The 18,725-nt window shown below is 37.8% G+C and overlaps 1 protein-coding gene across 1 annotated transcript in view; it reads right to left on the bottom strand.

The window, feature by feature from the left end:
• Window positions 1-7,990, bottom strand: part of LOC139723956 (filamin-A-like) — a 62,363-nt gene extending 54,373 nt beyond the window's left edge. Inside the window, exon 1 of the mRNA XM_071635156.1 lies at window positions 7,399-7,990. Within this exon, the coding sequence (XP_071491257.1) occupies window positions 7,399-7,699 (301 nt within the window). The 5' untranslated portion in view covers window positions 7,700-7,990. The remainder of the gene's footprint in view (window positions 1-7,398) is intronic.
• Window positions 7,991-18,725: the final 10,735 nt, after the last annotated feature.

Raw genomic sequence — 18,725 nt, 5'->3', positions numbered from 1 at the left:
ACAGCTAGGGCCCAAAGTTCCAACATTCCTCATAATTCTCTACTGTGGTGTACATGATACAAGGGACCTCCCCGATTATACTATCTGGTCACCTTCTTGCTCTTTGTGACCTAACCTTGTGATTATCTTTAATTCTTTCTGTTCAATCACTGTGGTTGTCATTGTGTGTGCTGGTCTAATCCACAGCCAAAGCAAATGTTTGAATTCTTTTGTCACAGAAATAAACTGTCTGTCATCAATTTAAGCCTTTTGTTGTGATAATACCCGAGTAAGTCAATTTGCTCTGTCATGAAGTCGGGTATAAATATACACAGGGCTTGAATGAGGCTCATTTACACGACTCATGGAAAAGGACTCTGTGGCTTGAATTTTGACATTAAGCCTTGGCAAAACAAATAATTCTTATGTGGGGGAAAAAAAATCTGTTGCAATAATCTGCACAGTAATGCAAACAAATTGGCCCAATTTTATTTCTTGTGGGAAATTTAAATGTTTTAATGGGGTAGCCCACTGAATGCTAAATTCTGCTGGCACTGTATGAATTGCAGCAAATAAAGTAGAGTTGAATTTGTGATTTAAAAAGCAATATTCGTTTGTGAATGGCCTTCATTTCTAAAGTTTCTATTAATTTCTTGTAAAAGAGGCCTCAGAATTGCTTGACAGAAAGCATTTGAATACAAATTATTGTTTTTGGCTTTCATTGTTATACTCGATTACCATGAATTACTGAGCAATGACAATACAATAAATCAATATCACACAACTGTACTTGAAGTTACCAGCATTGCTTGTGATTTGTATTCATTCATGCCTTCAAATATGTTTTGACAGAGAAACTATAAACTGTACAAGCTGTTATGAATAGTTGAAGAATGGAACCCGAGTTTAGCCCAGCCGTGGATTGAGATAGTTAAGCCGTGAAGCTTGTTTATTCGATCTGTGAATAGATCAAAACCGTAAAACAAAGAAACTATTAGCGTCTTGTTGCTAATACACATGCAGTAACTTGGACATGTGAATCACATGTAATACTCAGGCATGCCTTGTACACTGAACTTGGACTTCTGAATCACATGTACATTATTCATGCACGTCTTGTACATTATACACTTGTATATGATTAAATCTTTACATTGCCTGACATGCATATGATATAGACTCAAAGACTTCTCTTGTTGTCACTGTCTCTTATTACCTTCATAGTATATTGTACGTGTATTGTACATGTACACTTCACCTGGATTTATACCTGTCACATATTGAAAAGCAACTAATAAACCATCATGTTTCTGTTACATACATACATTGTGGGGAGTATCAATTGAACATGCACATTGAATGCTTGGAATTTACTACGACACTTGTATGCTAGATGTATGCTAGATGTATGTAGGAATTTGCTACAACCCTTGCATGCCAAAATTACAGATTCTTTCTGTCTTACTGAAAGAACAGCTTTGTATAATATATAATACACTGGCTCATTGTGCTCATTTACTTTGTACACATGCAGATTAATCTGAGCACTTTATTTGGCACTCTTGCACTGTACTTAGTTGTATTGTGCATATCCTGTCTAATTTGTACTTCTGCACAAACATGTAATTTTGTACAAATACAACACGTGTTAACACCCTTTAACTCTCAGTGACTTTGCTTCATACACTTGCAGTCACAAATCATACGGATATGAAACATAACTTACATTATGTATAAGTCAAACTACCTGTACTTATTCTTCTGTCAAACATCACTTGCATCTACACTCTGATTGTACTGTAGACACTCATAATCTCACTTTGAGCTCGGTAATTGATGCTGAATATACCGTACTCAATGTAACACCTTAAACAAATCTACAACCTGCATTTCTGTATTCGCTTAGCACCATTGTACACTCAACATTGTTACCTCCATACCATGGATTCTACTCAAGAAATGCAAATTAAACCTCACAGTACACCACTGAGTAGATTCTTACACTTGAGATTCCACTTTAGGCGCTACAAACACTGTACGAACTGCTGTCATTTAACACAGTTCTATAATTACCTTGCAATTTGTCTTGCAATACAAACACCCACATTGATGCATGTCGATAAATCATACACAAAGAACCTATTAACGTGTGGTGACCTTTTCCCACTATCAACTCTATTCACCAACAGCTTTGTCTCTTTAAACCATTATCGACATTTATGTAACTCTCTAAATCTGTCTTAATGTCAATTTCTGTCACAACTGTATCTTCACACAACCACCACATCAGGTTGATGAAATGACATTACACATAGTTCATAAATTCCCGGCATTACATGCCTTGACATGAACGTGCATTACATGAACATGCACTACTGTTCACGTGCAATACCTGTATAACCATGTACGTACCACGTTGCAACTCACCAGTACGCATGCAACAAATTCAATACTGTAACTGAGTTCAAATGAGTTCATAAGTTCGCTCAAGCATACACTTATTTGCTTTCTTTCAGTTTTTAATGTTCATTTCACATTTTCCGGTATTTACTTACTCCTGTAGCGGGACTAAACTTGACTTGCATGAGTCTTCTGCAGAAACGGACGAGTCAGCATTCGCATCCCATGACGCGACCAGTCTTCACGTTGGAACGGTCAGCTGCTAACTAACTGAATGGCACAATTAAAAACTGCGCGAAACGTGACAAATGACAACTTTCACTCACTGCGCATGTCGTCTATGGTGTCTTCAAATTACCAATGACGCAAATTTTCCTAACCAGAATCAAAACCGCTTCGCTCCGCGAAACATGTTATTTTCGCGTTCACATATTTTCGTGCATGCAGAGGTCACAGCCATTTTCGCGAGATGCTGTTTTCGCGAATTGACACCAACGCTATCATAAATGCATTATTAACCTAGCACAAAGCTACATTTTGGTGTGTTGCTAAATTTGCGATCAAACCGTGATTCGCGAAATTCGCAAAAATTACATCCTTGCGAAAATAACAGGTTAATACAGCATATACCCATTTAAAACGGCTCAAGTTCACTCTGGGATGGAAACAAAAAAAAAGGTAATATAAATGTGTCCAGAAACATCAGTGTTGACGAGTCATTTTTACTAGGCTAGAAACACTTTTGCCTTTCTCAATTGTTTTTAGCAACACAGCTTCTGCTACTTTAATCTAAAGTGTTTATATGCATAAACAAAAACATTAAAGACTCTTTAAATGTTTCATAAAATACTGGATGGATTGTATGCAGACATGGTACATATTTCATAGTTAGTCTAACACTACTCAGATACATATGATCCTCAAAGTGATATTAGACCATTTGTACTTTGTCATGTTATTTGTTATTCTTGTAATTGTCATGTAATTTTTTATTGTTGTATATATTATCATAAGGTCTCATCAAGCTGTCAAGCTCTTCTTAGTGATGAGGGTCCCCTGTATTCATTTCTCCTTTGTTCACATACGAATACAGTATGCCTTAACAAGTTGCTTTAATTCATGTTATTAGAGATGATGTTGTTATGAAATTGACAATTCTTGTATTGATTTGTATGTTTTACTCTCCTTTTTTGCATACTCTGTATCATTTTGTTTTCATTTGTAATTGTATTTGGAGAAAGAAATATGCAGAAATAAAACCAAACCAAACCAACCATTTAATAATTGTTTTTCCCATGAGAACAATATTTTTCAAAGACATTGAAGCTGTGAAATATGCACAAACAACAATAGTACTATACATATGTACAGATCTACAATATGCATATTATGTAGCTCGTATGTAAAATAAGGAAGCTCTGTAAGATTAGTTGTGGGTTCATTTGTGATGCAAAAAAGAAAAATGGCTACCAATGAAAATTGAAAGTTGAAGTTAACAGTATGGATTATTCTTATTAAAGGAATCTTACTCACATATCATATATGATCCTCAGAGATTATGATATAATCTGTTGTTTTGAATATATAGAGTATAAATAGAATGCTCTAACCTCAGAGTTTTAAAGGTTCACTTTTTATATGCATGTGGATCGAGTGAATGCAGAAAAAGTTTGAAGAATATCGGACAATCTGTTCAAAAGATGAATTTTTAAAGTTTTTTCGCAGTCACTGCTGGCTGAGAAGTCTATTAAAGGACAAGTTCACCTTCATAAACATAAGGATTGAGAAAATGCAACAATATTAGTAGAACACATCAGTGAAAGTTTGAGGAAAATTGGACAATCGATGCAAAAGTTATGAATTTTTTAAATTTTTGTGTTGGAACCGCTGGATGAGGAGACTACTACAGCTTGTGAGTCATATGCGTACAACAGTATAAAGAAAATATAAAAGAAAATTCAACATATTTTCACTTTTTTCGCATAATAAAAGAGCAATTGACTTGCCTCTTTCTAAAGGCAGGGGGAATAATATTACCCATAACATTTATCGGTAACGAGTCAGGGGAATGTGTACTTTTTTCAAAAGATGGAATTTTGTGAAATTCTCTTTATATTTTCCTTATATTGTTGTACGCATGTGACATCTAAGTTATTCATACACTGCAGTAGTCTTCTCATCCAGCGGGTACTGCAAAAAAACTTTAAAAATTCATAACTTTTGAACGGATTGTCTGATTTTCCTCAAACTTTCAATGATGTGTTCTACTAATATTGCTACATTCTCTCAATCCTTATGTTTATGAAGGTGAACTTGTCCTTTAAGGTGGATGATGTCATGTGCATAGAATGAAATAAGAAAAAAAATGAAAATTCCACAAAATTTCATTTTTTGAAAAAAAGAGTGATACTTGTTACTGACATGTTGAATTTTACTTATGTTCTCTTTATATCGTTCTACACATGTGACATCACAAGCTATAGTAGTCTTCTTGTCCAGTATCAGTGACTGTGCAAAAACTTTAAAAATTCATATATTTGAACAGATTGTCCGATATTCCTCAAACTTTCACTGATGTGTTCTGCTAATATTGCTGCATATACACAGTCCACATTGCAAAGGTGAACTTGTCCTTATACTATTTCAGGTAGGCAGTAGGTCTAAGTCCCATAGCTTTGTCTAAAGACTCATACCCGCCCTAAACCATCCCAGACTACGTGTACTTTGATGGCTTATTTTGTCCATTCCCTCCAACATCAGTCATCATATTTATCACTGTAATAAGGTCAGATACACTAATAGCACACTGTGCTGCACAATATAATGGTGTTACATGTCTTACACACTTCAATGCCATAGATCAATAAAATTAATAAAGAATAATATGAGAATAAATCATGCTGAAACAATACTCCTTTGTCTGGCATTTTCTATCCTACACCAGCATATGGCAGGATCTCCTCTACTGGTGATATTATTTTTAACCTGTTGAGGACGGTTTAATTTTGCTACAACACGCATTGCCCATAGACGCTTGCCTGAAAATGAACTCAAAGACTAGTCCTCAATGGGTTAAGCACAGCTGAACACAGACTGTAGACTGCATGCAGATCAATATGTACAAATATTTATATCAGGACTTAACATTAACTTCTTTCTCTGGTAGCGCGACATAAATATTTACTGGCCCTGAGCTACTGGGAGATTAGACCACCACTTTAATATGTCAAGCACCTTCTATGTATACCATAATGAGGCATGATGAAAATGACACTCCACTCCTTTTTCTGTGAAATGTCATCAAATCTGCATTCCTTTGTCTTGCAAAACATTCATAGTAATTAGCATGCATTGTTTCTCAGCAATGTACATTTTAACTTGATGTTATGAATGTGAACATTCAAATGTAAAGGTCATCGGTTAACAGTGGCTTGTTTAGTTTCACATTTATGACCAAATTTCAAGTTTATACCCTTAAGATAGACATTTATCTTGTTTGTTGAATATTCAGAGTATAATTTCTAATTGGTATTACCCAACTTATGCAGTGACTTACCAGTGGTCCTACTACTTCACAAAATCTCCTCTTTTAAACATTTATGTTAACTTTTTATAAAATTCGATAGTAGACAAAAACAGCTATACTGTGCAGGTTGATATCTCCAGTATGTATCAGTATTGTAAATGTGTTTTTAATTGATTCCTGTTCTCTCAACTTTCCTGGATAGGAATGTGCTGAAGAGTTCACTCTTGAATGTGTCTTGAAGTAGTTTCTCCACTGAAAATCATACATATTTTGTATAATTCAAAATTGTATGGTGCCGTTATTATTAGCAATTCTTTTCCTCTAATGCTGTTGAAACCCACAATCATTTATCAATTCCATTAAGATAATGCTAACCCTTTTATAACAAATGACAAAATCATCAGACGTGGGTGACGTGCGCAACAGTGGAATTTTTGTGCATTGGTCCAGCATGCGTGGAGCACTTAACTTGCATCATTCCATGATTACTCATCACTACCAAATGGTTGATTTACAAGGTGTATGAAGCTCCATCTAAAGTCCATTTATCTTGCAACCCTTATCAAACTATTGGTTAATTTTTGCACTGTCTTTGAACATTGCCTTTGTCAAGATAGAAACACCATGCAATTAATTAACCCATCCACTTGCTCCCTATGGTAGATGGCCAAAAGTGAGACGAAATGGGAAAAGGATCATTGAAATGTGGTCAAGATACCATGGCCAAATACTGAAGCGCAATTCCATAGCTGGATTTAAATAACTGTTCAAACAGAATAACAGAAATAAGAAATAGTATATGAAATAATGAAATTTTGATGAAACAGCTTCATATCAGTCCAAAGAACTTACATGCAAAATTAGATTATGAGGTGATCATCATAGATCTGCAAAAATCTTCACATTGACCCATTATATGCATTTATACCTACAACTTCAAGTCTGGTCACATTTAGCACATCAACCATACGGTATTCAATCCACCTCTTTTGGACATGGATTTACAAATTTTAGATGCACTTTTGTTTTTAAAAATCACAATACCACCATAAAACTTCAAATAATGGGGAGAAGGGTTGTTTTTGCTAAATCATTATTTAAAAAAAAACATATATTTTTTTATAACTTTTTATGAAATCTCTGAGTTGCTGATCTATATGATCACCTTCTATGATTACACCTCAGCTATATGCATTGCCATCAGTTTCACAAGAACATCTAGGCTTACAGAAGTATTTTGTAAAAAAACAAAATAAAAATAAAAAATACACTAATACATACCTTTAAATTTGTAGAGCTCCATTCAATGATGAAGCTTCCACCTCCCGTTCATTAACTTTAATTTTATTCTGTTGGTCCTAACTTGGTATGAAAATACCTGAGACTGATGATATGTGAAGACTCCAGCTATCTAACGTTACAGAAACTATGACACACAAGTTTAATTTTCAAGAAAGTTCATGCAATTCCCAGGTGAATGATGAAACACTTACCAACATTGACCATCTTAATTCCTGCTCTTTCCATCATGTGGAGGGCGTGTGAGACATTTTCCATTTTCTGCACCCGTAATTTGGGATTTTTACTGTAACTCGTCTTCTTCTTATACACGGGCAAACCCCGGGACGCAATGAGCGCTTCCATCAGAGCAATCAACAACAGGCCATCCTCAAAGTCTGTCCGGAGATCTTCCACTTTCTTGTCGATAGGTCTCAACTGTTCGTTAACCCAGTTAGTGAAGGTTTTCTGCTGGATCTCGATCCAAGCCGAACTTTCTGAATATGTTCTTTCCATACTCACTAAACTTATCCAGATACTAGGACGGATGAGAATAATGCAGAACGTCGAGCTATCAACATCGATCAGAAGAAAAATGGCGATAACTGATAAGAAAGAGAACAGATACCATCCAGCAACACTGAACTTTGATGAGATTATATACAACGTCCCAATATTCCTGTCGTCTGCATATGCGCTAGCTACATAACGCACAGTCGAGGTGCATATAGCGCGAATCCGCTATCTTGTCGTACATGGATGTGGAAAACTATAACCCAGGCACGTGAACAACGCTTGCACGTCACAGAACTCACAGAACTCGACTCGAGCAGGGAGGTGAGACAACTCACTCGAGTTCTGTATTGCACGTCCGCCCGGCTTCCAGGGTAATAAATGGCGCGCTATTCAAGCTCTTGACTTCACGAAAAGCAGGTGATTTTAACAGTTTCTCCAGTTTATAGCACTGTGCTACTCCTAGACATGATATTCCACTGTCTCCTGGAGGGACCGTGATGATGCACAGATGTATCCGAGTTGTGATGTATAGACAGCACACTTTTCGAACCTTCGTTTCGGAGATGCTAACTACCCCAATCTGTTTTTAACACATTCCTCAGCTGTACCTTACACAGCCCTGTATACACCCACAAGCGCACGGATTCGTGATTCGAGGCGAACAGCTGAGCTGTTCTCACTTGTTCAGCTTTCCTATTGCAAAAGAGACCTCAGACATCTGTAACACTTGTAGCTCAATACCCATATAAGGGTCTAAATACTGTGGATTTATGATTGTTCGATTGTCGCACGTTTCCAGCTGCTCTCTTCCCAAAACTTGTTTAATGGATCACAGCATTATGGATTATAAGATTTTGATAATTTTTCAAGCCCCTGCGAGAAATTGTGGAATTGTGGAAAATGTATTTGAAAACCATGCATGACTTAATTCACGATTTTTTAATTCTTTTTAGAGCCAAATTCAAAAGATGGAATGGGGGATATGCACTGAAACATAATGTATGTAGGCCTATAATACAACTTTGTACTTCATTTCCATTGCAAGACGTGTAATATACATCTTGACACATCTGTGACTACATTGAACATGAATGATATGAATTCCAACGCTCTGAAATTAATGGCGAATATAGAAATGAACTTGAATGCTCTGCATTTGAAGTAAACTTATTCTCTATACATTCAAATCAGCAAGTTGACGATGTCATGCTCTCACAATTTCATATTCATTTCATGTACAGAAATGACAAATATCTCATATTTCGGCTGTATAGATATAAAATTTAAAAAAAATTATTAACTCAGATATATCTTGGTATGGGAACACGTTTTTACTTGTATTAGCTAAAAAATTATTTTTTTCGATTTCAATTTATAACGTACATGAAAATGTTTGAGGGTATGAATATGACATCATCAACTCACTCATTTGAATATTCATAGGGACTGCAGCTCAAGAAATGTTCAGTGGTCAGAGAGAAATGAGGATCTTTGTAGAGCATATCAGGAATCCTTTCCCTCCAGTGTATGCCCATTGTGTTCACAGTTCCAAGATCATCCAAGTGCTGAACTTGGAAAAAGCGGACCCATGACGAACTTTACAACTGTTACGATCCACATTTCTCTGTGATCGCATAACCAAATTGAATGGGGTTTTCTGCAAAATGTAGGCAAGAAGTTACAGTTTCATTCTCTGAAATAGCATTCAGATTGTTCAATTATTTTAAAAGTTATTAATGCGAAAATCCGATTGTAAATTTTGGGAGGGCATACTGTATATAGATAAGGCACAGGCTATATAGAGTGCCACCGGTAAAACCGTCAAAGGTATTAATGTCAGCAGTAAAAAGTCAGCGGTTGTGCTATTATAAGAGGTATTGATGTTCTATTTATTCTATAAGGGCCCATGCTATAATCTTCTCCAAGCACAGTTTTAATATCGAATCAAAATCAGAGGCCTATACAGCAAACATAAGCAGTTAAATATGAACGTTTGGCTGATTCTGTTAAAAATCCCCTGGCTTCTGATACGTCTGATGACATGTTTATTTCTAGCATGTTCACCTATGATATTTTCACCTGCATGGTACCGCCCTCATTTCGTTCTACAGGAAAACACGCATTGCAAGCCGAAATGTTAATATGTCCATTATATGGGAACATTGATTGAGTGGCTGGTTGGTATCAACATAGTGCTGTCAGGGGCGGATCCAGGAATTTCGTAAAGAGGGGGCGCGTTTACAAAAATAAAGGGGGGGGGGCGCACGCACCCTTCCCCCCATTTTTTTCTTTTTATTTCTTTTGTTTCAACAAAAAATAAAGGGGGGGGGGCGTGCGCCGGTTGCAGTCCTCCCTGGATCCGCCCCTGGCTGTGTAGTACGATTTCTTCCCGAGTCGGAGTGTGCATAGTAGTGACCTGAACAAGGAAAACACTTTGGATTCAGGGGCAATGTTTATCCTAAAACACGCGGAATTCAATATCTCGGACAAAGGTCGAATTTGCTTTTCCCTCTCTTTCCGAAGTATGATTGCTAATCTTTTAAAAGCGTTACATTTGCCTCGTGTGAAGAATGGAGCTTTCTATTTGATAAGGGTGAACCTGCCATAAACCATAGACAGTGTCCGTTGTTACATTCTTGACTGAAAATGTCAACACCATTTATCAGGGCGTGTTGATTCCTATGTGCTAAATGTGTTAGTTTGTGCGATTATTTTTGGCGTTCATCCTCTATCAAACAAAAAGGAAAGTGAAGGACTATACAATATCCATGTCGATCAAAGGACACAATCATTATGATTAAGACGACGCCCAACTGATCTTGTCTGCCTCGTTGAATACAATTATCCTGTGATTAAAACGTTTTAACACGTATAAAGCATTGGTATATGGATAGGGGGCAAACGCTACGAACGACCTCTCCGAGTGCACGTGCACAAAAGCATTACAACTCCTCATTATTCTTCCCCGAAATGTATATGATACGTCACCTGTCCATTTGAAGATAATATATCGTGTTGTAAATCGGTGTATATATGTTCCACTTTCGCACGCACACTCATGCGCGCGCGCACACACACACACTCACACAAACACACGCACATATTCACACCCACATAAATTCACACAACTAAGAATTATTGTATAGTTTGCCCCTCGTCATGCTTGTGACTCACTATCGTTTTATCATCCTGATAAACTGCATTAAAGCATACCGTTCAATATTTACAAACTAGAAACGTCGCTATGGCGACTGGTATGCCTCCGCCATAATGCATGATTCTCCTAATAGGTCTAAATAGTACATGTGGACAATGTGTGATTACATTTTCACAAAATTGGCAAAATGTTAAAATGACAAGTTTGTCAAAATGTGTAGAATGCTCACCTTCCTTGACCTAGGTTAAATTGGATGAAGAGGAGAGCATGTCTTTGGGATTTATGGACTTTAACTTGACTTAGACCCATTCATACGTTTATGCATTGAGTAATTTTCAAGGTATGGAGAAAAAGTGCAATTTTTGTATCAAATAGTAAATTGTTTCCATTTTCATCTGGCCTTTGACCCTAAGATGCATAAGATAATCACTGTCAGGCAGAAGATGCATAAATATGTAGTACGTTTCAAGATAACTTGAGCCACTTCCGAGATATGGAGGAAAAACTTAGTTCAGCACTTTCACTTGATCTTTGACCTTTTGACCTTTGAGGCAAAAACAAAAGAAAAAAAACTTTCCAGAGAATCTCTATTAGGTTAAACATGCATACACGTAGTATAAAATAAAAATAATAATCCTGCTGGCATTGCATAAACATGAGGGAAATAGTAAAATTTTGAAGTGTTGCCCTTGACCTTTGACCCCTGACTTTTGACCCCATGAACCCTTAATTCTCTAGATAATCACTGCCAGTCAGTACATGTATGGGTAAAGTATATATATACTATGTTCCATGAAGAGACCTAGAACAATTTCCAAGGTACAGAGAAAAAAGGTAAAGTTTTAATATTTTTACTTGACCTTTTGACCTTTGACCTTTGACCTCATGACCCAAACTTTCACCAGAGCATCTTAATTGGGTAATACATGTATACACTAAGTTTCAAGAAAATATCTTCAGGCATTGCATAGATATGATGGAAATAGTGAAATTTTATGTATTTGACCTTGAAGTTTTGACCTTTGACCTTGAGCATGGGCACCCAAAAGTTGATAGGCACAACTTCACCCCCTAATACACATACATGCCAAGTCTCATTAGGATACCTCAAAAGGTTTTGATAGTTACCTTGTCCACAAAATTCATTACGGACGGACGGAAGGACGGACGGACGGACGGACGGACGGAAGGACGGACGGAAGGACGGACGGAAGGACGGACGGAAGGACGGACGGACGGACAACCCGAAAACATAATGCCTCCGGCACCACTTCGTGGCGGAGGCATAAAAATGCTTCCTTCAGGTGTGCTTGGTTTCGTTGGAAATTTCCTTGCATCATTTTTCAGAGTTTTTATACAGGATGCAAGATCTATACATAATATGGTCACAACGGCCTCATTAATGTTTATGCCTCCACAGGCATTGGCCGATTTTCCGTTCGAGCGGTAAAGGCCTAAAAGCCGACAACTATTAGGACCACCAAATCTCGTTTAGGACCTATACACTGAAATAGAATAGAATCTTTTTCGTATTCCTCTCTCTTCCCCATGTTCAGAGTTTATATAGTTTCGTAAAATCTGACACCAAAATGCTGCAGTCGCACAATAATATCGTAAATCCATAATGTTCTTGGATGACAATGCAAATGATTGGAGCTTATATACAATAGTCATGTTAAGGCCCGGTCACACCGCCCGAACTTTGTTGGAGCGTTCCTTGAACGGTAGGGAGAGGGGGCCGATTTTCGACAACGCTCGTCACCGCGCACAAAATGGGAAAAAATCGAAAACACGGGCGTTGCCTTAGCGGTGCACCGCTGAAGCTGGCGTTGCTTTAACGTTGGTTTAACGGTAGCTAGCGGCGAGCGTTGGTTTAGCGGTGACGCGAGCGTTGATAGAGCGGCGTTCTGCGCATGCGGGCGTTGGCTCGCGATCGGCGGGGGTTTAAAGTTGGTTTAGCGGCATACCGCTTTTGACTACGGAGCTGAACGGATCGCTGTGATAGAAGTTCTGATATATTTTTGATAGAAGTCGATAATTGAAGTTCATCATGCCACGTGGACAAAAGAGGAGGAAGGCTGGCGAAGCAAAGGCAGCAGCCTCCAAGAAGATCATTACTGAGCAGGCAGCTGAACCAATGGAGTCAGGTAAATATATGTGGCCCACTGTTGTGTCAAGAAATATTTAACTGTGGAAAAAATACTGTTATGTATTTTACTTCAACATTAAATTGAGCAAATGCGATATAAATGAGGTCTGCACTCAACGGCAGCTTAATTCCAAATGGGCTCCTGGTCCATTTCTCCCCGTATCTATAGCCAAATTCTGGTCCCGCTCCGACATCTCCATACCAACGCCAAACCAAAGTTCATCACCGCAATGGATCGCTGCTTCAACGCCCGACACCATTCCAGCAATCCCGTGTCCGCTCGTAAAACGCTTGCAACCGCTCCACCAAAGTTTGTGCAACCTTTAATCACCGCCCGGGCAAAGCTGGCGAAGCAGCGTTGGCCTAGCGTACCCAAGCGTCCATGCACTTGTGTCTAGCGGTGCCAGACTTTGACTGGGCGTTGTTGGAGCGGTGGTGAACTTTGCCGGAGCGGAAAATTGCCCGCTCCTTACCGCTCGCAATATTTTGTGCAGCTCAAAACTTTCGGAGCGGTAGGAGGGACCATCAGCGGTGGCCGAGCGTATACGGCGTTGCCTTAATAGTCCATGGGCCAGGCCAGATATTGGTACCATCTGAGGTGGCAATACCTTTTTGGTGTCATTTTGTTTGTCGGGCATAGATATGCTTATCAAGCTATGATAGCATTTCCAAATGAGTAGCTTAGTCATAGTAAATGAATTTTATACCAATTTGGTTTTGTTGTTATATCCTTGTACTTCTGAATCGAGACCAACCGCTATACAAAGAAGAGCACTGTCTTCTGTATGTTCACAGGTGTTCTGTTGTAAACGCGGTGCGCTTAGTCTTTATTAAAGGGAATATCCAAGGGTTATGATGTCCACAGCGCTTAGTCTAATATTCAAGACGGCGAAGGGAATATCCAAAGGTTATGAGACAGTGTATATCCCTATATCTAAAAACAAAAAAAAAAGCAATTTCTCGTGAATTTTAGCGTCTTTTCCAATTATTTATCATTTTCCGGTGAAAACGCTGGGTTGAAAACGCTAATACCACGCCAATGTCGTTTTATTTCCATCCAACAATGAAAGATTATGCAAAAACAATGTACCGGTACACTACAATACATTATAATTAATAATGTTGTAAACGAACAGAGTGATTTTTGTTTAAAACTGATGTATTTGTTGAGAGGGTGGTATAAAAACAGTATAGATAATCCCTTTTATTAGGAACTTTAGATATGATAACGGTACATTGGAAAGACTAAGCGCACCGCGTGACAGCTGTGGACATCATAACCCTTTGGATATTCCCTTCGCTGCCTTGAATGAAGACTAAGCGCACCGCGTTTACAACAGAACACCTGTGGAAATACAGAAGGCAGTGCTCGTATATATATAGCGGTTAGTTTCAATTCAGAAGTATAGGGATATAAAAACGAGACCAAATTGGTTTAAAATTCATTTATTATGACTAAGCTACTCATCTGAAAATGCTATCATAGCTTGATAAGCGTATCTATATCCGACAAACAAAATGACACCAAAAAGGTTTTGCCACCTCGGGTGGTACCAACAACCCATTTTTCGGCTCTTGGCCCATGGACTATAACGGAGGTCAACTTCTGTTAAACGGTGGTGAACGGTTACGAGCGGTGATGATTTTTTTTTTTCACCGCTCCAGGAATGCTCCAGCAAAGTTCTGGCGGTGTGACCGGGTCTTTAGGCATTTTCATATGCATATCCGCGGTAATTCAGATTTTACGCGCGTTTGATCTCCAGAGGATGCTGATTCGTTTCATTTCATTTAATATGTTAAGTTTCCACACAAATTGCATTTGCATCTACAGATCTTTTGATTACGATCAATATCTAAAAATTCAGCGTATACAGACGTTGAATTATATTTTATGACACAAAATGGATTTAAAGCAGTCTATACACGAACAGTACGTCATAATCCTAATTGGATAATACAAGATAATGTGCGGAGGAACAGCAGACGCCTGTGTATGGGGATATAATGTCCCCAGGAAAGGAGTCGAACCTATACTCACTCACACACACACACACATGCACACACACACACACACACACACACACACACACACACAACAAAGAGAAAAGAAAGACAAAGCACCAACAAGACCAACACTTACAATCATTGCGTGATCATCATAATGACAGGTTTTTCCGACGACGAGTTTATTCACCCAATAAAGCCAGCATAATTGAAATACTAAAAAGAGGCTAACTTGATATGACAGATTGTACTGTTTGCCAAGCGCTCATCGCCAGTTTTTTCGGTTTCAAAGAAATTCTTACATTCGTAGGAAAGGTGTATATAGGTTTCTTAGATTTAATCGTATAAATGATGTCATTTGCCATGTCAGTATTCAAGACGTGAATAAGGCTAAAACTGTGATCTTCGACTAAAAAAAAAATGTTCTTGAACATCCGTTGCAAGTCTTTTCATGATAATTATTGACAACTACATTTGATTATCATGATTAATTTTGATTATTATAACAATAACGATGACAATATACAATTATGTATAAAACATTCACATTTTATTTACATATGTATCTTTCTTTTCAGACACCATCCGATGAAGCCAGGTTACTTATCATTTATACTTGTATATAATAATGAATACAATATTCTTAAGAAGAGCGAATAAATCTTGTCTAATTTTCAGCTTTAACCAAAGAGGAAATTCTTGTCTGGTTCGCCCCACATTTAACCATGTTTTCATGCTGAAGATGGTCTTCATAGTAGATATAATGATATCTAGTCACAGGTTACGTTTATTTGAAAATCACTTTATATAGAATAGAGCAACCTCTTTCTTCTAAAGAAGTTGCAATGAAAACGTTCATGCGCATGATAACAACATTAGCATTGTTTAAACCAGATGTCACTTTAGAGGAGACCTCCGGATGATTTTCAGACCTTTATTTTGAACAACATACTGTAAATCAGTTATACTGAATACAGAGTTTCAGAATTTATGGTGATTTCGTGGGATAAGGAATAAGAATGTTTTCAAAATTTATAACAAATTGCAATGAAGACGGACGATGACATACTAGCCTCACCATATAGATTGAGTTGGGGCTCAAGGAAGCAGAACAAAAGAAGAAGGCATGCGTATATAGATTTTACGTATGTGCACTTGTTAAACAAGCAATATTGTAATGGAATTATATACACCGCTACATTTCTGAAATGTGTGAGCCTTCTATGTCATAAACATTGTTCAGTGTAATTTGTTTCAGGTTTTTTCAGAGTATTGGTTTCTCTACTCAAGGATCACAATAAATTCCACAAATATATACATGGAGCTGTCGATATACTAGCTACATGATGTGAAATTATGAAAATCGTCCGGAACGCCCCTTCAAGAAGGGTAGTCGCAAATGTATAGCATGATTTTTTTTTTTATGTTGAATAAACATTTATTGTAAATATAATTGCCTTATCCCATTACAGCTATCGTTGATTTACACATCAGCCATCAAAGCATAGTCTTATACCGATACAATAGCATGACAATAAATAAATTCTGTACAAATGTACTCGAAATATAATGTATGATTTGATAATAGGATTTACGTGTAATACTAAAGACAAGCTAAGATATAAACCCGGGTCAAACTCTGTAATCTTTAGTTTATGTCTGATTGTATGCTAACAAAGACAAATGTCATAATCGTGTGGCTAAAGAATATTACAATTATATCGTTTCTTAATTGTTAATCTTAATTCTAAGTAACAGGTATTATGCCAAACGTACCATGAGAATAGAATACTAAACATAATAATATATCAATTTGTCATCTAAGGTTTATGCTGTCATGCAGATATTGAAAATGTACATTGTGAGTGACGGATGAATCATCTCTTTTGTCATTATGTGACATCCACATGCGGTATACAAGATTGATAGAACTATACGACAAATTCATCGAGCATAGAATTAACCGCATATTTGTGGGTAGAGCATCATAAAAACAAAAACTCCGTACATCTGGGCCCACATTGTTAAAATCCTTTTAAGGCATGCGACAATTTGTATTAACCTCCCTACAAAGTACAACTGTCTCAAAAGTCCACTGCTATAACAAACATGACGGACTTGCGTATGGCGAGAGCCCTTTGTGAGAGATTAACCATTTCTGTGCTAATGACCCAGCAATGCAAAAATTTCATAAATCCATGGACAGATTACGATATATCATTCAGAGGGTTAATCATTATATATAGGAGTTGGCAATGCTTGGCAGGAATAATTACATCGACGGTAGGTACAATTGTATTGGTGGCTCCAGTCTGATTGTGTGACGTTCAGCCTAGTCGTTGAGGGCGTGCTCGGGGTAAATCTTGCCCCGCAGTTTCCCGATGAAGTTCCTGATGATCTCAACGAAGAAGACGGCAATCTCGGCAAGCGTGATAACGGAGATGCCTATGTACAGTCCCATCAGACCTCCAAGACCGCCGAGCAAGGTCTCAGACTACATAGACACGTGACGATGTCATTTATGAATATTCATGAGCAATCAAGGACAATCATTCAAGTTTGGCAGGAATAAACTATCGCATGGAAAAAATAAATGATCTTCCGTCGCGCAGAGCGAATCAAGTCATTTTGGACTTGGCGCATTGTCAGTGGGTCATTTAGTGATACCACATTACTGAAACTAGCAGAAAAGATGAATTTATTCAGATTATATCACTTCACTTCAATGTCTACAGGTCTTGAATGGCATACGTACCGTGTATACAGGTCGCTCCTGGATTGATTCGTAATTCAGTTGCTCGTAGTAAACAACAAGGCGTGCAACGTTTGCCCTGTTGACGGATGAGACATTAAAGAACAAAAAATGATTAGAAGTGAATGTTTCACATGATGTTCAAACCATTATAGCTGCATTATACGTGAAAATCATATTCCCATGTATTTGTAGAAACTGAAGCCTCGATTCATGGTTTGTAGTAGATTAGATGTATCGAATGATTATGCATACATATAGAATAATAAAACGACTGCCCACGTATAGGTGTTTTAAGGTTGCAGTGAGCACTTGGTTGATATATAGGTTGTATGCATGTTATTCCACAATCAAAGAATTATAAGACGTTTTAAATATGATCAGTCTTTATTCTATCTTTATGCATTCGTTTGTATACATCGTGGTCGAGAGAAACAAAAAACAAAACAAAACAAAAGAGGAATATGATGCAAAAGTCCTCGACAAAAACAGATATCCTGACTGAACTACGACGACAGGCATTGGGTATTACAAAAAAAAAAGATATTTTTTCTATACAGTGTGTATAATCTATTTTCCTCGTATAGTCTATGGGACGTCAATCTTCTAGGGTAATTCCACAAGACCGACACTCACGAGTCATACGGCCCACAAGCTCTATGAAAAAAAAAAAGTCAAGGAGTCATACAGCCCACAAGTCATACAGCCCATGGGCTCAACACGAGACAAATACGGCCCATGAATCCGACAGGCAAACAAGACCCACGAGGCCGACACTAGACCAAAAAGGCCCACACTAGGCCAAAAAGGCCCAAGAGACCGACGCTGTGTATATTAAGTATCGTGATATTGCGTCGTGCCGTTTTGCTCGTGGGCTGTATGACTCGTCGGCCGTAGGCCTATAACTCGTGGATCTCAGACTTGTGACGTGCACCCACTCATCTAACCGTGTTTCAGGGAGACC

The sequence above is a fragment of the Diadema antillarum genome, unplaced genomic scaffold, assembly GCF_040938485.1.
Source record: "Diadema antillarum isolate AM-2024a unplaced genomic scaffold, OU_Dant_1.0 scf00000203, whole genome shotgun sequence".
Classification (NCBI taxonomy): Eukaryota; Metazoa; Echinodermata; class Echinoidea; order Diadematoida; family Diadematidae; genus Diadema; species Diadema antillarum.
This window is presented reverse-complemented; position numbering and strand designations above follow the sequence as displayed.